This window comes from Pogona vitticeps, chromosome 3 (genome assembly GCF_051106095.1).
Source record: "Pogona vitticeps strain Pit_001003342236 chromosome 3, PviZW2.1, whole genome shotgun sequence".
Lineage (NCBI taxonomy): Eukaryota > Metazoa > Chordata > Lepidosauria > Squamata > Agamidae > Pogona > Pogona vitticeps.
Genome location: NC_135785.1, coordinates 181,928,821 through 181,955,575, shown reverse-complemented (window position 1 = coordinate 181,955,575; position 26,755 = coordinate 181,928,821). Strand labels below are relative to the sequence as shown.

The following is a 26,755-nucleotide window of genomic DNA, read 5'->3' as shown; positions in this document are numbered from 1 at the left end:
GAATCAGACCTTATTATACAGTCTAAGGCAGCGGCGGTGTAACTTTGGCACTCCAGATGTTCTGGACTACAACTCCCATAGCCCTTTGTCATTGTCGATATGGGCTGGGGATTCTGGGAGTTGTAGTCTCAAAAAAAGTCTGGAATTCCAAAAGGTTCACTATACCTAGTCTAAGTTATGAAGGAGTGGTGTGGTAGCACAAAGTTATCATCAAGCGTGGGAAGGCAAGATACTCAAAACTAGTAAGTTCAGATGAACTAAATTCAGCATGTGAAGGCTCTATGGAGGGAATAATCCATGAGTAATTGACAATGGCTGCTTCCCAATTTAATTTATATATAACTCATACAAATTTTATTAGCCAAACCATTCCAGTCTTATAGATCACTAGCAGGCATGGCATATGTCAACAGCACTTCCTTCCTTTCATTAAAGGGCTATTGGAACGTACAAGGCTGGATCTGCAACAAAGTGTTGCAGTATGGAGAGCTTCTCTTCAGAGTTGTCAACCAGCTATGCTAGCTTTTGGATATGCCATTCTCATTTCCCTGAGATCTTCAGCATTTCACTACAGTCCTCACTGGATCTTTTTGGGGAACAAAGCTTTTCCCCCCTCCCCTTTTAAAAAAGAATTAAACACCTCTTCAAAATCTGAAGATTTCACTAAGCCTGCTGATACCTCCTTGCATACAGATGGTGCTGTTTTGAAGAATAAGGTTTCTGGTGAGCTATACCTGTGATACAATGAACAAAATACCTAGAAAGAAACAAATAGGTGGAAGAAGTGTGAATTTCACATTTTCACAGGCTGCTCTTAAGTATAATAGGGAGAAATACAATTGCGTCTTCCAGGTGATGGTACAGTATCCCAATCCAAGCAGATATTACCTTTCCTCGATCCCCCCCCCCCCGGCCCTTCAATCTCCTATATAAGCTTCTGCAATAGTTTCAGGCAGATAAGGGTGGGTGGATGAAGGCAAGGAGCCATAAAGAGATGAGAGGAAAGTTATGTTGTGTAAGGATTACGTGCACGTTATAGACTTTGCTCATCCTTTACCATTAAGCTTTACTACTTTCCCCATTCTTTATTTCTTGAGAGAAATGCATGAAAAATAAATTTTCTGTAATAATTTGATATGTTTTTTTAGGTAAACGCATCTCGACAAGAAACAAAGCTGATGGAGGAATGTGACCTGCTTATTGAAATAATCCAGCAAAGACGTCAGATAATTGGAACCAAAATCAAGGAAGGGAAAGTAAGAATTTTACCTTGGAGGTTCCCAAATAGATTAACATTTTTGCTAAATGGTTTATGCTCAATAAATTCTCCAACCTCTTGCTTTCCTATTCTACAAAACGGCACACACACAAGTCCTTGAAAACTCCTTGACATATGCTACCGTTTGTGAGGAGGAAGTGCTGCATGCTGTCACTAATTATTAAATAAATTTTCAATCATCATTTAAAATTTACGGTAGCCTATTTCATTTATATCTCCTGGTATTTTTATCTTTGCTGGTATGTGGTGCTTTTGTTTGAAGAATGAACATAAATTATATTTTCCAAGGTGGGAGGATTGTTTTTCTCCCCCAAATTGTATTCTACCCAAAAAGTGTTTCTCTGTGTGGACTAAGATCTGAAGGAATTTTCCCACAGGCAAAAAATGACCATATCATAAGAACAGCTAACTCGAATACAATAATCTGCATGAATATTTAATTCAGTGAATGGATGAATAATTTATTAATGATATTTATACAAAGTAACTTTCCTGACACAAACATTTAACGAAAGAGGGGGTCATGGGAGCAATCTGAGGGAGGCTGAGGAAAGAAGAGGGAAATTGTATGTTACAGAAGGGAGAATGCAGTGAAGTATTTTAACACTCTAATATAAAGGGAGTTTCACATTAAATATCACATCTTAATAACGTCCTACAGTTGTTTCTGATGTCAGCCCATTGTGTGAGGTGTAGATACTCATTCAAGCTTTAAATTGGTTGCCTAGCTAACTGTGAAATCGGTTTGACCATAATTCTTGTTGCTTTTTAGAGCAAGCCATTCAGTCTTTAACTGCTAAAGTAGCTTGAAGAAGTCAAACATAAACTCTCCCTGTGTGGGAAAAGCTTTGACAAGAAATAAAGTCAAGGGCAGGTTAAATGGTTCACTTAGCTGTCAAGATATTCCAATTAACTTAAAAATAAAAAGGCCCTGTAGGCAAGAACTGACTTAAATATGCTGAAGACCACAGTTCCCCAAGTTGTTGTTTGAGAGGCCCTAAACCTCTTTATGCTATTAACAAAATGCAGCTCCCTCCAGGGTCTCTTATGACAACCTTCTTGTATAATCTCCTTGGTTACAGGATTGTAGTGGGAACTCACATTCAATCATCAACTATCATGGCAAACTTTCCTGAAAGACCTGCTCAATTCTAAACTTTCCTTTAGAGGAAATAGAAGAGTTTTTATTGACTGAGATGGTTCTTTTCAGTGCTTTCTTTCTTTCTTTCTTTCTTTCTTTCTTTCTTTCTTTCTTTCTTCCTTCCTTCCTTCCTTCCTTCCTTCCTTCCTTCCTTCCTTCCTTCCTTCCTTCCTTCCTTTATTTATTTATTTATTTATTTATTTATTTATTTATTTATTTATTTATTTATTTATTTATTTATTTATTTATTTATTTATTTATAACTTATATGCCACCCACACTACCCAAAGGTCTCTGGGCAGCTTAGGGCTGTGGGTTAAACCGCAGAAGCCTCTGTGCTGCAAGGTCAGAAGACCAGCAGTCGTAAGATCAAATCCACATGATGGAGGGAGCTCTCGTCACTTGTCCCAGTTCCTGCCAACCTAGCAGTTCGAAAGCATGTAAAACTGCAAATAGATAAATAGGTACCACCATGGTGGGAAGGTAACGGCGTTCCATGTCTAGTCACGCTGGCCACGTGATCATAGAAACTGTCTTCGGACAAACACTGGCTCTACGGCTTGGAAACAGGGATGAGCACTGCCCCCTAGAGTTGGACACGACTGGACTAAATGTCAACGGGAACCTTTACCTTTGCCTTTAAAAAGATAAAACAATGAAAATACAATAAAAATACAGTGATCTAAAAATTGCCAACAGGACCCATAATTTATATTATTTCAATTAAAAACCTTCTGGAACAGGAAGGTTTTGACCTGGCAACAAAACCTCATCAACATTGGCACCAGACAAATCTCCCTCAGGATGGCATTAGGTTATGCACAAAAGGTATTATCAAGCATGAGACACCCATTTCTCAAAGAAGGCTTGCACTTAGTCCTTTTTTTCTTTAATTGATAATAGAAACCCAGTAATTTTCCCAAAGAAGAGCAGTACATCATACATTTCCCCAGCAAATTAAACAGGGGTTTCACCAGCTGCTTTAACAGTTTGACCGCATAATTGAGCAACACATTTACCATACTACAAAACTGCTGAGTTTTAGTTTGCTATGTGGTCCCTCCAACTTTCTCAGCCCGAAATGTAACTTAAGACAAATACTGCAACTTGGAAGTAAAACTTAAATTGTTGCCCCCATGGTATAAAAAGTTGTTCACTGTATTTTAAAAGTTCCAAAAAGGAACCACTTCTGTCTGAATTAGTTAACCTGTTTTCTAATTAAGACTGGAATCCTTCTAGGATTGTTGGTGGTTGTTCATGATCCAAGAGCCCTTTTGGCTTATGCGGGATAAGTCTTACTCAGTTTGGTGGGGCATACTTCTAAGCAGCCACATACAGTGGTGCCTTGCTTAGCAACGTTAATCCATTCCAGAAAAAACGTTGCTAACTGATTTTATCGCTAAGCGATATTAAAAAGCCCATAGAAACGCATTAAAACGCGATTAATGCGTTCCTATGGACTAAAAATTAACCTTTAAGTGAAGATCCTCCATAGGGGCAGCCATTTTCAGTGCCTCTAAAGCGAGGAAACAGCGTGTGGCCATTTTGTTTTCCCAGCGGCCATTTTGAAACCATGGATCAGCTGTTAAAAAAGGGTTGCTTTATCATGATCGCTTCCCCATGATCATCGCAAAGCAAAAAAAACAAAAACCCATAGGGACAATCACAAAGCTAGTCACTAAGTGATTTTGTCGCTCAACAGAGCAATCGCTAAGCGAGGCACGACTGTAGAAGATTACATTGATAACTGGTCTATATCAACTGATCTAGGGATCTGAAATCGTATTGCTTAGCATAGTAAGTCACACTACAATAAGCCCAATGAATCAGTAGGGTTTACTGAGTCAAAATCCTCTGTAAATTTCACTTATTCAGTGGGCCTACTCTAGTTGCAACTTAGTACATTGAGCAACAGAATTTTAGCCATTGTTTCTCATTCAATTCCACTTTTTCATCTGATCTCCTCTCTTTATCAATAAAAAATTAAGTTCTTTTAAAAAAAACTCCACTTTGTGCATGTGGGATCCTGTCCTCCTGTACCTATGCTTCAGAGTACCAGGAAGTGAGAGTACCCGATGCAGACCATCTTGACTACTGCCACTGGTGTTATCAACATCCACATTGCCTTTTGCTATGTAAAGCTTTTTCCTGCTAGCAACATGGGCCCAATATTGTGCAGCTGCCCACATTTTTAGAATGTTGATTTGCTCTGCTGCACAATAACACTAGATCTTATAGCTTATGTTCCCTTCTCCTTAAGATTAGGGGATATATGCCCAGTCTATTTGGAGGATCAAGGATCCACACACTGGGAGTGCAGATGGCTCAGAACCAATTTAATCTTATGGTTTCCCAGAGTTTTGGGCTCTTAGCCTCAAAAAAAGATTTTTTTAAAGGAAATTATAGGATGAATAAATGTTGCCTTTGGTATTTGCTTTTTTTTTTTTTTTTTTTTTTTTTTTGCACTTGTGAAAAATGCAATTATCAATGTTATCCAAATGCTGTTTGTTGCCTTGATTTTACTTAAGGATAAAGGTCCTCAGCACAGAACATTGTGGAGAAAGCAAATAGGAATATACATTGTAAAAATGTTTAGATGGCATTATAAGCAACTACTTGTTAACATGTGTCTTGTGGAGCAACTCCCATTGAATTCAGAGATACTTCTGAGCAAACATGTTTAGGACTGCAGTGTCAATCACCATTCCTCATTTGAAAGCACCAACACCAGAATAAATGAATTGAAATGGTTCAGACTTAAAATGTTGACATATAAAATATGCATACGAATGGCTGACTATGGACTTTGCTATCTGAAACTCTGGAAGCATGCTTTTGCTCAGGATATGTACTTCCTATCATAGTTCATTGTCTGCTAACAAAGTAATGGCATGTGTGTTTATTGCTTAATAAATGCAACCCTGTAAGTTTTGTTATCTTTGCTATAAAATTCCAAATGTGCTGCCAATCTACTTAATCATCAGTTTCCTAGTTTTTTAAATATGTAACTGGAGCTTAATGTCCTTAGTTACAGCATTATTAGACTTCCTTTTTCCTTTCCCTTAGCACTGTGCAGTGGTGTTGCTGTAAATGATACGGTCTGGTCTGTAGCATGGAGTGATGGCTTCTTTTATCAAGGACAGATAGGCAGGTTTTCAATTTAGGCTTTTAATTTCAGATCATTCCATTTCAGAAATAGCCTTTTCTTCTCCTTTTCCAGTGTACACATTTGTCAATATGCCACAGATATGCATCATGGGGGTTTCTATTCAAGTGAATTCACTTCAACAGAAAACTGCAAAAATGGAAGCTAGTATGGATGAAAATTTATTTTATTGTCAGTCAATACAAATGATTCCTTTTAGCCAGGCTTTGTTCTCAGATCACCTCTCCTGTAAAGTAGCCCAGAAATTTACAGTAAAATGTAAGACACCTTGTAAGCAGCTTTGAAGACATCAATTTGGGGGAAATGGCAGCCACAATAGACTTTGGTTCTTCAAGAGGCAAAGACTGGTGCAAAGTGAGTTTCCACTATCAGAAAATCTGCTAGCTGTGCTTATTTTGAATCTCCTCAGAATGGAGAATAAGGTTTTTATTTCAAACAGTTTCAGCTTATATTAAAGCTGGTGTAAACGTGGTGGCACTGTGGGCTAAACCGCAGAAGCCTGTGCTGCAGGGTCAGAAGACCAAGCAGTCGTAAGATCAAATCCACGCAACGGAGTGAGCTCCCGTCGCTTGTCCCAGCTCCCGCCAACCTAGCGGTTCGAAAGCATGCAAATGCAAGTAGATAAATAGGGACCACTTCGGTGGGAAGGTAACAGCGTTCCGTGTCTAAGTTGCACTGGCCATGTGACCACGGAAGATTGTCTTCAGACAAACGCTGGCTCTATGGCTTGGAAACGGGGATGAGCACCGCCCCCTAGAGTCGAACATGACTGGACAAAAATTGTCAAGGGCAACCTTTACCTTTACCTAAACTAGTTTCTTGCTTCTCAGTTAAGCTGCTTGCATTAGCACCCTATTTATACAATGGCCACCAAGATGTACAAATAGAAAAATACATGATTTATTTGTGTGTGGGTTGTTCATTGTGGATCTAATTGTTTTCTCCTGTTTCTGTCTCCTCCCCCCAGGTGGTGAGACTGAGAAAACTGGCCCAGCAGATAGCTAATTGCAAACAATGCATTGAACGTTCCACATCTCTAATCTCACAAGCTGAGCAATCACTAAAGGAGAATGATCATGCACGCTTCTTGCAGTCTGCTAAAAGCATAACAGAAAGGTAATAGCATAAGACCATCTAAAGATGGTTAGACGGGACATAATCTGGTGGTTGTCCACCTTTGGCCTTCAAGATGTTCAAGATGTTTTCGGCTTCAAGATGTTTGGGGCTTGAACCCCAGACAGCATGGCCGATAGCCAGGACTTTCCAGGAATGGAAGTCTAAATCCTTTACAGCAGTGGTTCTCAAACTTGGGTTCCCAGATGTTCTTGGACTATAACTCCCAGAAATCCTGGCCAGCACAGCAAGTGGTGAAGTTTCTGGGAATTGCAGTCCAAGAACATCTGGGGACCCAAGTTTGAAAACCACCACTCTACAGCACCAAAAGCTGAGAACTATCTACCAAAGTCAGCCATTCTGTTTCTAACAGAAACTAGCCTGATGCAATTGTTCCCCATGTCCTGACCTCAGTATCATCACTATTCAGAGGGGAGATATTGAGTATTAGTGAGACATGTCTTCTGAAATGATGTCAGAATCTGTAGAGTTTCCATATACAGTGGTGCCTCGCAGAATGGTCGCTCCGTAGAGAGCGCAACGGTGCCGTTTTTGCGATTGCAAAAGTGATCGCAAAACGGCACCTAGATAGGGCACAATTCACAGAGCGAAGGTCGGTAAGCGGTTCGCTTACTGACCTTCGCTTTGCGACCCCGCCGATCAGCTGGTCGGTGGGTCCAAAATGGCCACGCGCAGCGTTTTCGCACCCTTAGTAAGCGAGGGGAGGGCGCAAAAAAGCTGCCGGAACAGCCGAAATGGCTGCGCGCAGCATTTTCGCGCCCTCCCCTCGCTTACCAAGGGCGCGAAAATGCTGCGGCCGGCCATTTTGGCTGTTCCGGCAGCCATTTTGGACCCGCCGGACAGCTGATCGCAGCCATTTTCGCGCCCTCGTTCAGCGAGGGGAGGGCGCGAAAATGGCTGCCAGCCGCCCGGAAGCATCGTTGAATGGTGAGTATTCAGCCCAATTGGAACGCATTAAACACTGTTTAATGCGTTCCAATTGGTTTTCTTACCCCGTTCAACGATGCTTTCACACAGCGAGGGTTAATCCGGAACGGATTAACCTCGCTGTGCGAGGCACCACTGTATGTAATGGAAATTATGTTTGAAACAATGTGTTTACAAGGAAAGATATAAATGTAAATTATAGCATGGAGGGAGGAACATGTGCCTCTCTAGAAGTTGTTGAACTCCAGTCTGCCTAGGTGAGGATTAAAGATGGAAATAATACTTACCAGATTTCTTGTCCAGGTTGATTTAGGCACTTTTGGCATGAGAAGACACATAACTGAGGAATTTTAAATCCTTGTGAGATCCCTTAGCACCTGCTGAGTGCAAGAAAAATCACATGGCTAAGCACACAACCACCACCTTGTTGATTAACTTAAACTAGTTGTTGTGTCTTCTGCATTTTTCCTTATGTGCACGTATAAAACTCACAGGATTCTGGCAATGACTCTTCAGTGCAAAGACACTTAACATCAGTGTAGCATAACTCACACACTCAGTGGTCCATTATGTGGTATATAAGGACCACTTTTGTCATTCATTTTTATCAGGCTGGTTCAGGAAGTATATGTTTTATGTTATCAGCTCAACAGCGCTGTTCACATAGAGGTGCCATTCCTGTGCCTTCATGCTTTCATATAAATGATGCATATGTAGCTGTTGAGATGCCCTAGGTAATTTCTGTTTGGAAAGCATTATGAACATGATAGAAATCTTGGTGGTACAGCCCAATCATGTGTAGAAACTGCTGAACACAAATGGCATTTACATGTGAAGAGTGCCTGGCAGTGGCATAGCATGTTCACAGGGTGGCTATATTGGAACTACTAGCGTGCCCACTTTATTTTGAAAACAAGGTTCATAAACCTGAAAAAAGAGGTATCAACATTATTTGGAACAATATTTATTTATTTATTTATTTATTTATTTATTTATTTATTTTATTTTATTTTATTTTATTTTATTTTATTTTATTTTATTTTATTTCTATCCCGCCTATCTGGTCATACTAGACCACTCTAGGCGGCTTACAATCGGAGCAACAATAAAATTATTAAAAACATTACAAATAGACAAAAATAGAAATCAAAGAATATAAAAGAAAAATCATCAGGGATTATCTGTTGGGAAAGCCTGCCTATACATCAGTGTTTTCAATTGTTTCTTAAAAATGCCCAGCGAGGGAGCCGCGCGAATCTCAGGAGGTAAGTTGTTCCAGAGGCGAGGAGCCACCGCCGAGAAGGCCCGATTTCTGGTCTTTTCCTTCCAGGCCTCTCTCGGCGTCAGGCTCCTCAGCCTCACCTCCTGGCTCGCACAGGTGACACGGGTAGATCTAGGTGGGAGAAGGCGTTCCACCAAATATTGAGGTCCTAAACTGTTTAGGGCTTTGTAAGTAAGCATCAACACTTTGAAGTCGATGCGGAATCGGATGGGCAGCCAATGCAATGCGGCCAGAGTGGGCGAGATATGTTGGTATCTTCTCACTCCACTGAGTAATCTGGCCGCAGCATTCTGCACCACCTGTAGTTTCCGCAGCAGCCTCAAAGGTAGCCCCACGTAGAGCGCATTGCAGTGGTCTAATCTTGAGATTACAAGCGCATGTACCAAAGTGTTGAGAGCCCCCACATCAAGGTAGGGTCGCAGCTGGGCTATCCGCCGAAGATGGAAAAATGCGGTGCGGACCACGGACGCCACCTGGGTTTCCATAGTGAGCGCCGGGTCCAGATGAATCCCCAAGCTGCGAACCCCATCCCTGGCAGGCAGGGTCACTCCCCCAAAAATGAGGGAGTTTCCCAAATCCCCAACTGTGGGAGCGCCCACCCTCAGTACCTCCGTCTTGTCCGGGTTCAGCCTCAGCCCATTCTCCTGCATCCATTCCAGAACGGTCTCCAGGCAGCGCTGAAGGGACAGAACGGCATCTCCTGTAGTTGGAGAAAAGGAGATGTAGAGCTGTGTGTCATCCGCATATTGATGGCACAGGGCTCCAGACCCCCTGATGACCCCCCCCAGCGGCCTCATATAGATGTTAAACAGCATGGGGGAGATGATCGACCCCTGTGGAACCCCACAATTGAGGCTCCACGGGGCCGAGACATTCTCCCCAAGCTGTACTCTCTGGGGACGGTCCTCCAAGAAGGAACGGAGCCAGGCAAATGCCCGGCCACCTATTCCCAACTCGGTGAGCCTCCCCAGGAGGATACCGTGGTCAATGGTATCAAAGGCCGCTGAGATATCGAGGAGGACCAGCAGAGACATTTTGCCTCTGTCGGCCTCCCTCAACAGGTCATCACACAGGGCGACCAATGCCGTCTCTGTTCCATGGCGCGGCCTGAAGCCCGATTGGAATGGATCCAGGGCCTCTGTGTCATCCAGGAACGCCTGAAGCTGATCGGCCACCACCCTCTCGACTACCTTGCTTAAGAAAGAAACATTGGCGACGGGCCTATAATTGCCAATTTCGTCCGCCGCCAAACTAGGTTTCTTTCTTATGGGCCTAATGAGTGTATCCTTGAGGGCATGTTTTCGTATGTTTTGCTGCATTCATCTGAACCAAACATAATTACCAGTTCGTGGATATTATGTGTTCCAAATTTGCTCTTCTGAATCATGCACATAAATAAACTTTTGTTTTGGGAAAGAGGTCCACTGAACAACCATAACAGTTGAATCCACCAGGAATCGTGAATAAGCATGCAGCCAGTATGATTATTTCCAAACTGGCAAGATTAGCATATTCCCTACTGTATAGCAGGAATTTTTTTTTCTCTATGCTTGAGTAAATGTGAATTCTTTCCTTAATCTTTTCAAAACATAAGAATCTACTTACAATTCCATTATGGGCTTGTCATATCTTTGCCAGTTGAAAAAGCTGTTACTTTGTATGCCCTTGTGCCAGGCTACAGTTTAAGGGGCTTCTGCCTTGTGTTATAAAATAATTTGTCTTGATTTGGATACTGGGCACCTTGAAGTGGTTGTACAGGATTATTGTCTCATTTGTTATGGCCTTGTGAGACAAACCTGTCATGGGGGAGGAACTGCCAGATTCTGCATACCATAGACCCTCAGGGCTCCAGGAGGCTGAACACTCAGAAGAAGGTAGTTCTGTGCCTCGATCAGAGAAGCTGGCTGGACCACCTCCCAGCTCTGGATGGGTCTCCAGCTGTGCAGATATGCAAACATTTGGCTTGGACTGGGAGTTTTGCTAGAGACAGCATCTCTGGTTCCTGATGCGTGTACCCTAACCCTCATGGCTGAACCACTAGCCATGTATGACATTGTGGATTGACTTGACTAAACTCAGTCTCTCCCTGTTTGTTCTGAGACTGTCGGACTGGCAAGATTTTGGACTGCTTTTGGATTCTGGCTTTGGATCTTCTGCACTTGATTTACTGGGCTCTTCAGCAGACCTTTGTTTGTTAGTTGCTTGGGAGCCAACAGGCATTTGCTGCTTCACTTCAGTCATCAAAATGTCTTGCAACATTCTTCCCAGAACCCTGAGCTGCCACTGCCATTTAGAGTAGATGATGCTGGGCTAAGTAGACAGCCGTCTGGACCAGCCACTCTCAACCATTTTTTATTTTATTTTATTTTGCCATGGCGGTAATCAGAATACTGTATGAAAAAAAAATATAGGCCAAATCAGGATTATACTGTATAAGTAATGTAACTAATCTTTTAAGGTAGTATGTGAAGAATTGTTTCTAGTCTGTTGCCCCCTTCAAATGTGCCAGAGGGCCCCCCCCCAGGGGCCATATGGCCCCTGTTGAGAAGGGGTGGTCTGGACTGATATTAAATAGCTTCCTATGTTTCATCTGAATAAGGGAGTGTGTGTTACTTTCACCTTCAAAATAATCTATTTCACTACACTATTTACCGTATTTTTCGCTCCATAAGACGCACCTTTCCATAAGACGCACCAATTTTTTAGGAGAAGAAAACAGGAAAATATAATCTGTTTTCTTCGCTCCATAAGACGCACAGACTTTCCACACCCCTGTTTTGTGGGGAAAAAGTGAGTCTTATGGTGCAAAAAATACAGTAGTTTAGTTATTCTGGTGGCACTTGTTCTTGATACCCAAAGTTAATTTCCAAGACTGAGTCCAAGCTCAAATTGTGCCCTGTTTCCTTCCACTTCAGGGTCGCCATGGCAACCGCATCGTCCCAGGTTCTAATTCCTGAAATTAATCTCAACGACACTTTTGACACTTTTGCACTGGATTTTACCAGGGAAAAGAAACTTTTGGAATGTCTTGATTATCTTACAGGTAAGAAAGTAGAATATTTTTTAAAAAATTGGAATAATCCACTTTAATGTAGATATTTTATGGATAGTTTACTGGATAAAATTAAATTAATGCTGTTCAGCAGATGATCTTTTAAGAAGGCATATTGCATTCGTTATTGCACCCTTTTTCAATCAGAGTGGCTCCTCCTCCCCCCCCCCCCGGGTCTTGGCATCACCTTTTCTTCATCTAGTGTAACTTGGCCTTGATCTAGTATGACTGTAGACATTCAATCCACTCCTGTAATTCTAAACAATGATTATGTAAAAGTAACTTTCAGATTCAGCTACAGTGTCATGGCTTTTAGTGGAATATGCATCCATATATGGATAACATATTTTCAGTCTACTGCTTTCAGTAAGATGTGTTTTATTAGTGCTGAATTTAGCTCTAAGAAAATTAGCTTCCAAAATCTTTGCTAGCGGCCGTAAGGAGTCGTTCAGCTTTGAAGAGGCTGCTTCCCCATCCCAATAGATCTCAAAAATAATATTGCATCTGCGGCATTGTGGGACAGGACCTTGTGGCCACCAAGTGCAGTAACATATATATTAAAGACAAAATATTTCAAGGTATATAGTTTTCGAAAATGCATCTTTGATTGCTTTTACTTCATGCTTGTGAGACTGTAGAAAGCAGTTGGGAGCAACAAATGGGTGAATGGAGTGCAACAGGGCTATCCAACAAATATTAACTGTTGTTTTTGGTTCTTCCCAGCGCCTAACCCTCCAACAATCAGAGAAGAGCTGTGCACCGCTTCTTATGACACCATCACAGTTCACTGGACATCCGATGATGAATTCAGTGTAGTCTCCTATGAGCTTCAGTATACCATCTTTACCGGACAAGCTAATGTAGTTAGTAAGTACAAACCATTCTGAATCCAGCTGTGATTAATTTTGATTTTCAGCAAATGGTTCCTTAATTTAAACAAACAAACCAAAAACTAAAATACCAAAAAGGCAGCAAAATACAAAAAGGAAAGGACCTTTATTTTTATGCTCTACAATTTGCATTAAGAATTAAAGACCATAGTAATGATACACCTAATTTTGGACAGTAAGTTGTTCTACCTGCTATGAGATGTATGAAAAATCTCAGAATTGTATCTTTCAAAGGCTACATGCTAGGCATTGGATGCAAAAAAATGAGCAAAGTAATGCACCAGCGGCTACTTGCTACTTTAAATTTATCACATTAGCTGCTAAAATGTTTAAGTTTTGATATGATGATGATGATTTTACACATACCAAAAATAAAGGAGGAAATTGCAAATTTCCTCAAATGCCCCCCAGTGTTTTGAAAGGAAAAGTAAATGTTAGTAATCACAAACATTTTTTTAACTCTGTTACACATCATTATTTTTCAAAAAGGACATGGTTGTATCCTTATTATCCCCCTCCCCCATAACACTTTACATCACTACTTGAAATGTGTTACTTCCAGGCTCTGATCTGTAGCTGATGTCAAGACATATCCATTCGTTTTCATAGAAATGGTTTACAATCTGCTACAAATGAAAATGCAGTGAATTTAAATTAAATAAATTAAAGTTTAAGGAAGGTGTCACATGATACCTTGAAGACAAACAAATTGTGACAGAGGTTTTCAAAGGGCACATGGTGTAAAGGGTCAGATCCATGCAATTTTATCAACAGATCAATGATACACTCACCCATTTACAGAGCAAAGACAAAATATCATCACAAAATAAACCAGAGGCACAGCAGCAATGCATGAGTTATGCACATCATATTGCAAACAGAATATTGTACCATGAAAAGGACATTGAACAAAGACATCCAAGAAGGAAAGGATTTCATAATTCCTGTGCAGGTGCAGGGGCTAGATAGTATTTTAAAGGCTAGCAAGTGTACTTGCTGCAAATACAACATGTCAGAAGATGATGATGAAAATAAAGGACCCTAATTTAAGAAAGAAGAAATTTCTATTGGCCAGAATCCTATTGTCAAACATGATTATGCAAGCAATTCTGCCTTTTCAACCATCCATTGCACTCCCCTGTATCTCTTAGTTATATAAACAATTGCACGTCCTGTCTTGTGCCTGGCAGAACAAGGGGCAGCAAGCCAGGGGTGTGGTGACTGTTTGTGTGATTGTCCTTAAGTTGCCTGTTTTGCCCAGTAAGATTTTTTGCCACTGATTTCTAAGGATCTGAAAGGTGGCATGCTTAAAAACCACAAGCGCCAGTTTCAAAAGTTTAAGCATTTATCTGTATCATTGCATTTAGCATGTCAATACATCACCATTTATCACTAAATGTACTGGACTGTGACATTACATCTAGTGCTATAATAACATGACATCTAAGGAGTTTAGCAACCGAAATAAACCGAAATTACAGTGGTGCCTCGCTTAACGATGTTAATTGGTTCCAAAAAAAATCGCTGCTAAGCGATTTCATTGCTAAGCGAAACGCGGTTTCCCATTGAAATGCATTGAAAACCAGATAATCCATTCCAATAGGAATGAATTGCCGTCCTTAAGCGAAAATCGCCATAAGAAACATTGCTAAGTGAAACGCAGTTCCCCAATTGAAATGCATTGAAACCTATTCAATGCATCTCAATGGGGGGAAAAATACAACAACAAATTTAAAAAGAGTCAGAACAAAGTCAAATTTGGTTAACAAAGGTTTTATTAAGTGCACTTTATGATTTCAAACATTTTAAACAGTAAACTTTAACTTTATAAATAACAGAAAAACATTTAAAAAACAGCAAACATGAGGCTGTTTAAACCATCGTTAAGCGAAACAGGGGACCGAAATTTAATCACTATGCGAAGCATGGTCCCAATCATCGCTAAGCGAAAATCGCCCATAAGGACCATCGTTAAACGAAGTGTAAAAACGCTCCGAAAAAGTCATTGCTAAGCGATTTTGTCGTTAAACGAAGCAATCGCTAAGCGAAGCACCACTGTATTCAGTTTGACCTTGTCCCCATACTTGCAGGCTTGTCACGCAAATCTGTTTGTTTAATCATGGATCAGGTTTAACTTCCCGGTCTTTACACTCTAACACTAGGCATCAATCATATATCATTATGTCAGTTATCATGCTTTACAGTTTCCATTAGTTTAAGTTATTTAATTATTGCTTTTCCACAGTGCCCTGTAGTGATGAGAGTAGATTACTTATTGTTGGTGAAAAGGTTTAGATTCTGATTGTATCAATATTTTTGTATATAGTGAAGGCTTTCTCTGAACCAGTTTATTTCTCAGATGATAAAATGAAGTAGGACTATTCTGATAAGTTGTAAATATTCATATTTACACTGGAAAGCCATTATATTTGGTAGAGGTATTTATTTTGTTTGGAAAGTAACTTTATGAGGTTTATAGCCAGATCATCTCATATTGATATTCCTTAGTTTTTCTGCTAGAATCCTATTGGTTTTTTCGTAAGTTTTGTGTAACTTGCCATAGCTAATTGCAGCTAAATGAAAAGGGGCTGGAATGCAGTCAGATGCATGGCCAGCCACATGGTAAAACTCCACCACAGCACAAATTATCAGTAACAACTTACACCAAGTCTACATAAATGCTTATAGAATCCTGGCCATTATTTTTTTAAAAAAATGGTGATTACTTAAGAGCACTGATTTTTATTTAGTGATCTGTCTCTGAAATCAGGCGTAGAGTCAAGTCTTTCAGAAGTCTTAAATTTTGCAATTTTTATTCTCAAGTATCTAGATTCAAAGTAAGCCTGTCTCCTACTGGTGGAAAAACTTTAAAGTAATGACTTATCTGCCATTTTTCTTAAGTGATTAAGATTATGCAGACTTGAATACTTATAGTAGTGTGATGTGTAAATTCTAAAATATGAATTTTCAGAAGGGTAGTCTGTTGCACCCAAAACAACAGGTAGTCAGTCTTCTAATCTCTTAAAGACCACCAAGTTTTACTTATTGTTTTTGTGGACATGTATCTGAAGACATGTGTGCATTGATGAAAGCTTATGTCTTTAAAATACCAAAAGACCCCTTGTTTCCAAAATATTAAAAGGATATGTCTAAATTATTCCCTGAACCTTCCAGATAACACTTAATTTGCATGAGTAATGTCTAAATGAATGCCTAAATGTTTAAGATGTTAAATATTCTTGAACAGGTCTTGAGCAGCAGGAAATAAATATGATAAGCTTTTTTAGACACCTGCATCTCATAGCCAAAGAAAGTTAAGAGGAATTAGGGCAAGGCAGATAAAAGGGGTGAAGGATAGTATGGAAGGTTTCTTTGATTAATCACTAACAAACAGGCAGAGCTAAGTGGTAATAAAACTGTGCTTCATTTTCTCTGACCCATTTTCATGCATAGCATTATGCTGACAGAAGGCATACTGTGGGGTAAAGACAGTACGTCAGCTGCAAAGCACTGGAGAGCGGTTTTAGAACAAAGCCTTTGCATTGTGAGAAATACAGTAGAGGATGTTATTCCAGACTTCATGGAATGAAGCTTCATAATGAGTCAGCATGAAACCATCTTGTCTTAATAGTGTAGGGGATGGCAAAAATTAATTGTGTGCCTTGATTTGGATAACCTACTAGCTTCTCATAAGGGACAGCGCAGTGTGAAGTGCTCAGAATATGGAATTATGAATTGCTTTCAATTTTTATGCAAATTAACTTTAATACAATGGATCATTCAATTACAATTCTGTAATTTGTATTTAAAAGATCTAGCCATTGGCTGTGTTCCAAAGAATGCTATGTGCGAGTGGAACACGCTTCCCCACTTGGAGGGAGGTGGGAAATCTTTGCTTGTTTTCCCTCACCAGCCATATCCCTTCACACCTAAGGGTTGCCGCCTCCATTTAGCACATTCTGGGATCAGGCTGATCTGTTTCTAAAGTATACCTCAGAATGTTGATTTCCTGACATCTCCTTTTCTTCTGCTTACAAACTTTCATTTTAACATGTGAGGACAAAAATGATATATTGAAAAGAGGCTTTTTTGGTGTGTATTGTAGAGATATTGCCATTTCACTTACAGTAAGTTAAATTGTTTTTTTTAATCAATTGTATGCCATAAACTTGCTTTCCTACATTTTTCCAAAATTGTTATCCTGTTATTTTATGCATATGTCTATGTGTGTACTGTATATACAGTGGTGCGTCGCACAGAGAGGTTAATCCGTTCCAGATTAACCCTCGCTGTGTGAAACATCGCTGTACGGAAGTAAAAAAGCCATTGAAATGGATTAAACTACGTTTAATGTGTTCCAATCGGCACGTTTACTTACCGTACAGCGATGCCGGCAGTCATTTTCACGCCCTCCCCTCGCAGAACGAGGGCGCGAAAATGGCTGTGATCAGCTGACCGGCGGGTCCAAAATGGCCGCCGGAACAGCCGAAAGGGGCCAGGGTGCAGCTTTTTTGCGCCCTTGGTAAGCAAGGGGAGGGCGCCAAAACGCTGCCGGAAGCCCCGAAATGGTTACAAAGGGCGCGAAAATGCTGCGGCCCGGCCCCTTTCGGCTGTTCCGGCAGCCATTTTGAAGCCGCGGAACAGCTGATTGTCGGGTCGCAAAGCGAAGGTCGGTAAGCGAGCAGCTTACCGACCTTCGCTCTGTGATTTCCCGCCTATACGGGCACCGTTTTGCAATCGCATTTGCGATCGCAAAAACGGCCTCGTAGATCGAATTCATCGCTCTACGAGGTGCCCGTTCTGCGAGGCACCACTGTAGGTTCATATATACACACATATGCATATTCATATACATATACATACGTGTGTGTGTGTACACGTTGACAGATGAACACACACACACACACAAGTCTTAATAATCCACAGTAGGAAAGTGCAAAGTTCATCCTAAACTGAGAGGGTCATCTGTAGCATCTGCCAATGAATTAATAAGAAAGAATACTGTGTTCAACCAACTGTGTTCAAGTCCTATGCTTTCTTCAGTTATTTTCTCTATTCAGTGGACCAAACTGTGATTCAGTTCAGATTCTGGGAGTTAGAAGAGCCGGGTTTTTTAATGATAAGTTTGGATGTCTAATATCCTATGTTTGTTGGAAGGGTCAGTTAAGGAAGTAATGAATTTTGTCCACACAGCAATGATATGCAGGTCAGTATGTAGCCCCTGGCATAAACTCAAGTAGTTGTCACACTTTAGGAAAACAAGTTTATTGCAGTTTGTTGAAAGCATAGATTCCACTGGGCAGTGGGACCTTGCAATAAAAAACAGTTAAGTGGTTGTGAACTCATCAAACAGCACGCTTTGGCAATATAGCTGTTCTTTCCTATTTAACAAGATTTAAGACTCCTTCATTCACAGCCATTTTCCTACACTGAAATTAGAACTGAATACGAAAAATTGCATCCATTAGCCATGCAAAATCATATATGATATAACCATCAAATTTCACCAGTGGCTCAATGTTCAGGAGGCTGGCTAGTCTGGAGAGACTCCTGCCTTTGGGGCCAAGAGACAGGCTCCAATTTTTAACTCCTCCACCACCCCATTTACTAGTTTCATTTCTTCCCTCTTAGAAAATGTATTGCTGTAATTATCTGCTCACACATGGAGCCTCCCTTGACTAGATGGACAAAAGAGCACAGTATGCATGTGGAATACATACATAGAACTCTATCACGTGTAGCTTTGAGAATGGAAAATCAATAAGGATTTGGAGCATGGCCCTTAATTGTGGGCTGGTAATACAACAGCACCCCCACCCCCCAGGCAAGCACTTGAATGTAATTCCATGGAATAATAAATGTGGAAAAGATTATATTTGCCAGACTGGGAAACAGCTTTCTGTGTGGGTTTTGTAAAAAGCTATCACTTGAGGATCTGTCCATTTGGATTTTCCATTCCCATGTAACAGGGAGTATGTGCATTCCCTCTGAGATAACTATTCACATTAATTCTTGTGCAGGAAAAATATTATGGAATAAAAGTTCCATTAATAATTACTCCTACTCCTAAGTACCTCTATGTGTTATAATATATAATGCACCAGATCTTAAATATATTAAAATAATACACTGAAAAAAGGCAAATAAAAAGTATTCATCATACAGCCTTTATTTATTATTTTCCAGCCACATGTGAGTTCTCAGGAGGAAGCGTCATATGCCCTAATAAAAGGATTACTTGATTGTGGATTTTGGACTTTATTCTTTAATATAATTTCCGCATTTTTAGTTTAAATGTTTGAAATGCTCAGGAGATTATATAGCCTTCCTGTGACTTTTGCACTGCTTGTATATTTCATTGTTGTGCTGAAGCAACAGACCCAACAGTAAATGTAACAAGACAGTTCAGTTAGAATATATTTCCCCCATCTGTTTTTTGAACTCTGAACAGTAACAAATCCTAGAGAGAAAAAGAGTTTTATGAATGATTACATCCAGATTATAAAAAGAAAAGAATCCTTCCTCTCTTCCCGTCCCCAGTATCTCACAAACCCTACATGATACCTCATTATGGTCAACACTCTGTTCCAGTAGTCTCTAATTTACATTCCGTTCGTTTTGTAGAATGAAGCCTTTAGAATGTGTTATTTGATCATATGTGGGAGCCTTCCATCCTTTAAAACACTAGTTTTTGAAATTTAACCCCAGAATTGACTGGGAAGATTAGTACATCACAACTACTTCTATACTTATGGTTCATATAACTGAAAGAGATCTAAGGTTTTCTAGGACCAGCCTCACAAGAGCATTACAGATTCCCCAGATGTCAGCCATATCCTACGAAAGGAAATGTGCATTATAGACACAGGCACCAATATTGATATAGATTATAGAGATATGGGAACCAGTACAGTGTAGTGGACAGAGCGTTGAACTTAAGACTCAAGAAACCTGAGAGTTAACACTTCTGCTCAGCTGTGAAAGTGGCACTGTCAAAACCAGTCCTTAAGTTAATTTACATACTTTGAAACCTTTTAACAGATAGTGACTGATAGGAGCCGTAGGTGGGTGTCCTATCTGAGAACAGAGGTGGCAGCAGTGCTGGTCAGGGGCTTGGACAGCTCCATAGGAGGCACTGGAGCACTGTGCTGAAGGCCCACTAAAGCCTGACACCAGCTCTTTTGCTAATTAACTGAAGCATGTACAGCTTGTTCAGACTTTAATTCACAGTGCAAACTCTAAAAGGGTTGTCTCTTGAATCTCCTTCAGATTGTTTGTATCATTCTGCCAGTTTAGCCCCTTTTCTTTCATCTACTAAAGACAGCAAAACTGCAAGTTTAAATAGTCTACATGGCATTCCTGCAGAATTTAAGGATCATTTGCAATGAAATCATGCCTAGCAAGGGAAATGTTTGTAGCATTTTCCTCTAACTCAAGAGTTTTCCTGTGATCTGGAAGGGGATATTGAGCAGTTGAATCAAAGCAAATTCACTCGCCTAGTGCTCTCTGTTGTGTGTGACACAGACACATTAAAATGGCAATTTGAACTGCCATGCACCATTTAGAACTAACAACCCTGCAAATGTATTTTCTGCTAAAGTTCATGTTATTTTTATACCTGAGTTTGAGGCATAAAGAGCAGTGGCTATCAGTCAGTGGAAAAATCAATGTTCTAGTTGGCCAGGATCATACCATTTGTTAAAAAAAAGAAAGAACTAATTTTCTTCTAGGTTGTGTAAGGACATTTCCAGGTTCATCTGATTGTTCGGGTGCATCTGATAAATCCCTCCATAAAGTGACTAATGTCTTTGATTTCGAATACAGGTCTGTGTAATTCAGCCGACAGCTGGATGATTGTTCCAAATATCAAACAAAACCACTACACAGTGCATGGGCTGCAGAGTGGCACCAAGTACATCTTTGTTGTTAAGGCCATTAATCAGGCTGGCAGCCGAAACAGTGAGCCTGGAAAGCTGAAGACAAACAGTGAGTAATATTACATCTATCTCACTCTCTATCCATCCATTTCCCTCATCCCAATTCCACTCAGCTTGACACTTGAACAACAACACACTGGCGAAGTGTGGATCTCACATTTGAGCACTGTTCTCAGTTGCACACTTTTTATTTCATATAGCAGGAATGTCTGTTAAGGTACTTCGGCCTGTCAAACCACCAATATCATTTACAGAAAGTTTATTTGCATTCTCTTTACTGGCAGTTAAAGCCTATTGAATTCAGTTGAAATTGTAACTGAGCAAACATGTACAAGATGGCAATATTGGTCTGCCTAACACCAGTAGTGCCAGAACGCAGGATAGTAGGACGACAGGGCCAGTTGGTTAAAATTTTATTTAGGTGACCCAAAACTCTAATACAGTTTAAATTAACAGTACTGGGTAAAGTTTTTCGTTGTTAAGTTAAAGATTAAATTAAATACAGTACTAGGTCATTACTTCTAAATGAAACCATGGGGGGGGGATAATCGCGTATGTTACTGTGGTTGACACAGTGATGTTTTCTTATTTACTCTTGGCCCTTTTTGTAATTTAAGTTGCCTTTCTCTTTTTTTAGATGGCTTGGACTACAGCTCAGCTGGTGGCTAGGGATGTATGATTTTTTTAAAGTCCTCTTGGAGATTGAGCTGTACAAGCTGAGCTGATTAATCAATTTCCTATCGTTCCCTCTCATCCTTTCATGCATACACATAACCCACATAACCTCTGTCCTCCTACCTCTGCTGCTGCTGTTGCCATGATCCGCTCTCCCATTTCTCCTTATCTGGAAACAGCCATCCTTCCTTAACCCGTGTGGCTGTGGAATCCTGACTCTTTCTATGTCTTAATTAATTGAAATGTTTTTAATCTTAATTTTAACAATTAATTTTAACGTGGTTAGGATCTTCTTCTAATTGCATTTGGCCCTTGCTGGCGCAAAAGTAAAAATATTAGCCTAACTGGCTGTGAGAAAAGTGTATTTCAAAAATGTAGTTAGTAGGTCACTTCACTAGGGGAAAGGTGGCATAGAATTGAAACAAACACTATAGAGAAGAAAATAAACATGTATGACAAGGAATTCTGAAGCTTACTTTTCTAACTTATATTTACTTCTTTTTTATTTATTCAGATACATGTATCCCATCTTTCTAATACAAACCCTCAAGAAGTTCACAGTCACTAGATTAAAATAAGTTTGTAATTCTTGTGATATAACCACTGAGGAAAAAGAAAAACAGCCGGAAAAACATAGCACGATCATTAAGTCAAGCCCAAAGCTTTTCTGAGAAGCCATGTTTTAGAGAGACATGGAAAATGTTCTTTGTTTAATAGAATCACAGAATAATGGAGTTGTCTTCCTGCACCTGTTCAGTGCAGGAAGCCAAGTTAAAGTAGATCAGACAGATGACTGTATATCCCAGAACTATATGTCCCAGACTTGTTTTGGACAATATATTCTGGAACCCCTTCGGCAGCTTGAGAGTTGTAGTCCATTCCTAGTTTTCGTTGCTTGTTGTGAAAGATAGACAGTCATCTTCAGGGCCCATGCTCTACAGTTTGGCCACTGCAGTGAAAAACACCTTTCCCTTGCTCCCATGTGACTCATTACAAAGTGGACTGAGGAGAATGAGCTGTGCTTCAGATGTCAAACAGAATGTTAGGATAGGCTCATAGTGAAACCATCAATCCTTGAGAAGGTATTTCCTTATGATGGTAAGCCACACTTCAAACAAATATGCAAAATCAAATACCATAGGCATAATTCATAGTGAGCAGAGCTATGATGCCAGGAAATAAGTTTTACTGACTCCACTCCCCATGGTAATTCTGGGTGAAAAATGAATGGCTGCTGTTAGGTCTAATGGGAGAAAAATCAAGCCCTGTATGAAATGGCTATAATCCAGTTCCCCTTTTTGAAAGTTCAGCAGGTTTTTAAAATCTTGTTTATCTTGTTCATGTTCAAGGCCAACCATTCAAGCTGGATCCTAAGTCTGCTCACAGAAAGCTGAAAGTGTCTCATGACAATTTGACAGTGGAGCGTGATGAAACCTCTTCTAAAAAGAGCCACACACCTGAACGTTTTACCAGCCAAGGAAGCTATGGAGTAGCTGGCAATGTGTTTATTGACAGTGGGCGTCACTACTGGGAAGTGGTTATCAGTGGAAGTACATGGTAGGTGGGTCGCATCATCCATCAAGACAAGTTTTCCTTCAGTTTATGAGGAATTGAATTTAGATTTTTTTTCCCATTTTCTACAATGTCTGATATTTAGCATCTGAAAAACTACTTCTACAAAATAAACTGCAGGATGAATAGTTCAGTCCATGGGCTCATATTTCAATAAGACAAATCTGATAAGGTCAGACCAGATTCTCCTCCAGTTAGGATCAAGGGTGGGAATGGATGGGTGAACAGCAATTTCCAGCAGGTAATTTGTGGAGAGGGCCTACATTTTGTGGCCTAGTCCAGAAACAGAGAACAAAGCAAGGCCTTGTATGATTTTAATCTGCATTATACTTGCTTCTTATTTCTGGAGCCCTATGACACTTCAGAGGTGTGATGATAATGCGAACTACACATTTAATGGTAGTTGCAAAGGATGGTCCACATCTCATCTCTTGTGCTGAACTGTAGGATTTTAAGTCTAACCTATAATTTAGGTGTGGTGAAAAAGTAATGGTTGATTATTCAAAGTGATAAATTTTTACCTAATCCTTGTGAAAATTGAGAATACAATATACACTGGCCTATCCCCATGACTTTGTGAGCAAAGCAAGAAGGTGGTCAGCCATCCATAGTCTCAAAGAAAGAGAATTGGTAGTTGCCAATTGAACAAGTATTCTGCTAATAACTATTCTGTTCAGCTTTGTCAAAATACATAGGTCAGATCATATCCATGCTAAGTGTTCAAGCTTAATGACTTGGCACTGTTACAGCACAGACTATCTGGGGCAAGAAGATTTGCATGACCTCTTTCTTACAATGTAAGGGAGAACATTAATTAAATATGTGTTGACATTTCAGTTAGCTGTTAGCTCATGAGAATATGAAAGGCATCAAGAAAAAGAGATGTGCACAGTGCACTGAGCTAAGGTGTAGAAACCTGTGTGACATGAAATATGCATTTTCTTAAAACTCTGTTGTCTTTTAGGTATGCTGTTGGCATTTCTTATAAGTCAGCCCCAAAACATGAGTGGATTGGGAAGAATTCTGCCTCCTGGGTTCTTTGTCGTTGTAATAATACATGGATTGTGAGACACAACAGCAAAGAAATTCCAATTGAGCCTGCACCCCATCTTCGCCGTGTTGGCATTTTGTTGGACTACGACAATGGTTCCTTGGCCTTTTATGACGCTTTGAACTCTCTCCATCTTCACACTTTTGACATTACATTTGCACAGCCTGTGTGCCCGACATTTACTGTTTGGAACAAGTGTCTGACGATAATAACAGGACTTCCTATCCCAGACCACTTAGATTCCATTGAGCAATTGCCGTGATTTTTCCTGAACTGAGATGGATGATGAATGTCCAGTGGAGCACCTATATTCTTCCCACTGAATTATGACTGGTGGGGGGTGGGATCGTGAACAGAAATACATTTCACACCCACGTGTCCCTAATGCTTCAAGCCAGGACTCAGGATGGGATGGCTTCTTCAGTCTTTCCAGATTATTTCTTTTATTAAAGGCAAGATATGGCTTTAATAATTTCTCAAAATGCTTTTGTATTTAGTCTCTTTCAGGAAAATTTATAAATTATTTATAAAAAAAAAAATAAGAAGAAACCCTGGATTGGATATTTGCATTTGGGCACCTCATTAGAACAACTTGGTTTTGCACATTAAGGGCTCTTATCACAAAGCTTTTATTAGTGATTTCTCATATTTTGATTTTATAATAAGAAAAAGCAAGTTGGAATTATTTGAGAGGCGTATTCAATACTAATTTTTGGAGCTTTGTTTATAGGGTGTTGTGTTGTGTTTTTTTTTTTTTACATGCCACTTGTACTACATAAAGCCACCCGTTCAGCTTGGAGCACATTAACATATACAGTACTTTAGGAAATATCCATGTCTCATTCAGCTGGCAATCAATATTACTGACAGCAGTTTTCTTATCTACTGATACTTCATCTTCGTCACTTATAAAGATATGTACATTTTAATTTTGTCTCAGAAAACCAGCAGTACTGGAACAGAACATGTCTGAGCTATAAGTAAAAGCGCCACAGAGGTCAACTGATAGTCAAGATGTAGTGGTATCGATGTGAATACACATCATTTATAAGGTACACAGAGCACCCACATATGCAGTACTAGAGTTGGGCAACGTACAACTGATTTTAAACTTAAATGTGAGCATTTTGTTATATTCTCTTATAGTGTATCAATAAAAATAGTGCAGGTATCTGTTTGGTAAACAGTGCCTGGAAAGAGGCTGCACTTCAGTGTGTCATTGTATTTGAAGCTTCAGATTCACGGCTTGGACTACATCTATGTAAATTCAATTATATACAAATATCACCACAGATATACATCGTTATATTTATATTGTGACATCTGTGAAACTGATGAGAGGAGAGTGAAGGACTAAAATGATTTATGATTCATACTGGGGGGAAAGTGCTAATCATCTTGTCGTACTTTAAATAATACATATGATTCTTGAAGTTTTCACAATTGTGATCCAGATCAACAAATGTGTGCAGTGTTATCCTAAGGTACAAATGTGTATGTGCTCTGTGTGTATGTAGGCATGGATGAATGGATGGACAGATGGATAGATGGGAAAAATTACAAACAGAGGGAAAATAAAAATGAAAAAATATACAGAGAAAGACTTAAGTGACCATTCATCAAACTATGAATCAATTTTTAAAAAGCTTTACTCCCATTCAAGACACAGAAGTGCCAAAAGTAAATGGTAGAATGTCCCGAGAGATTCAGTGTCCAGCCCTCTTGCTAGGGGTGGCGCTCACTCTACCCAAAGCTGCCCAGAGACCTTTGGGTAGAGTGGGTGGCATAGGAGTTAAATAAATAAATATTGTTGTTAAGATACTCTCATTTCTACTATGCCCAGTTATCCCTTTGCGTAGAATCTGACCTGTTTGGCTAGGTCATTTATAGCATTCTATACACTGGACAGATGTATGAAGTCTTCATGTCATGGAGGGCATGGCTCTGTCCTGCTGTTACACAGGACCAAATGCACAAAGTTTGCATCTGTGTCTGGCTTCAGGGTCTATCTCACTGTTATATAGTCTGTTGCTGATGATGAATCATTCTTTGTGACCAAAATATCTATGCTGTAGGATTTTTATATTTTGGCACTTAAGCATAAGTCAAATAGGTGAGTCAGCCATCTTTGTGAATCTTACACTTCCTGTATCTGTGGGTATTACACAAATGGACTAGTCACAAACATAGAGTCTTGATTCACATCCTTTGCCTTTATTTATTAATCTAAAACTGGTAGAGGGGAAGCAAACATCTAATTACAATATAGTGCTTCAACTACAAAGCTCACGTGTTCTTATAGGTCCCAAACCAAGGCAAGACAGGGCTCTTTAAAAGAAACTGGTATCCAGATGGCAATGTTCAGCAGGGATGGGAGGGGATCTAGTTCATCCTTCTCCAGAACAGGGCTTTTTAAAATGGATTGGACACACAATACAATCGTTCTGATTGTACTGTGGTGGAGAATCATGCATACAAAAGTATTCATCCATTCAAGAAATGGAATGTACACCTGAGAAAAAGGCATACAGTATTTCAATTGCTCTGTGACAGTTGAATCCAGATGATGGACTTAAATTCAGGGTGGTGGACAGCAGATTAAGCATTTTTAAGCTGGAATATTAAATGCATTTACCACAGGTAAAACCC

General features: G+C 39.9%; 1 protein-coding gene across 4 annotated transcripts in view; it reads left to right on the top strand.

Moving 5' to 3' along the window:
- Nucleotides 1-25,312, top strand: part of MID1 (midline 1) — a 249,045-nt gene extending 223,733 nt beyond the window's left edge. For all 4 annotated transcript variants that reach the window (XM_072994376.2, XM_072994377.2, XM_072994375.2 and 1 more), the window contains exons 4-10: nucleotides 1,149-1,256; nucleotides 6,554-6,702; nucleotides 11,845-11,972; nucleotides 12,705-12,848; nucleotides 20,696-20,857; nucleotides 22,833-23,040; nucleotides 24,020-25,312. In XM_072994376.2, the coding sequence (XP_072850477.1) occupies nucleotides 1,149-1,256; nucleotides 6,554-6,702; nucleotides 11,845-11,972; nucleotides 12,705-12,848; nucleotides 20,696-20,857; nucleotides 22,833-23,040; nucleotides 24,020-24,368 (1,248 nt within the window). In that variant the 3' untranslated portion in view covers nucleotides 24,369-25,312. The remainder of the gene's footprint in view (nucleotides 1-1,148; nucleotides 1,257-6,553; nucleotides 6,703-11,844; nucleotides 11,973-12,704; nucleotides 12,849-20,695; nucleotides 20,858-22,832; nucleotides 23,041-24,019) is intronic.
- The last annotated feature ends 1,443 nt before the right edge of the window (nucleotides 25,313-26,755 follow it).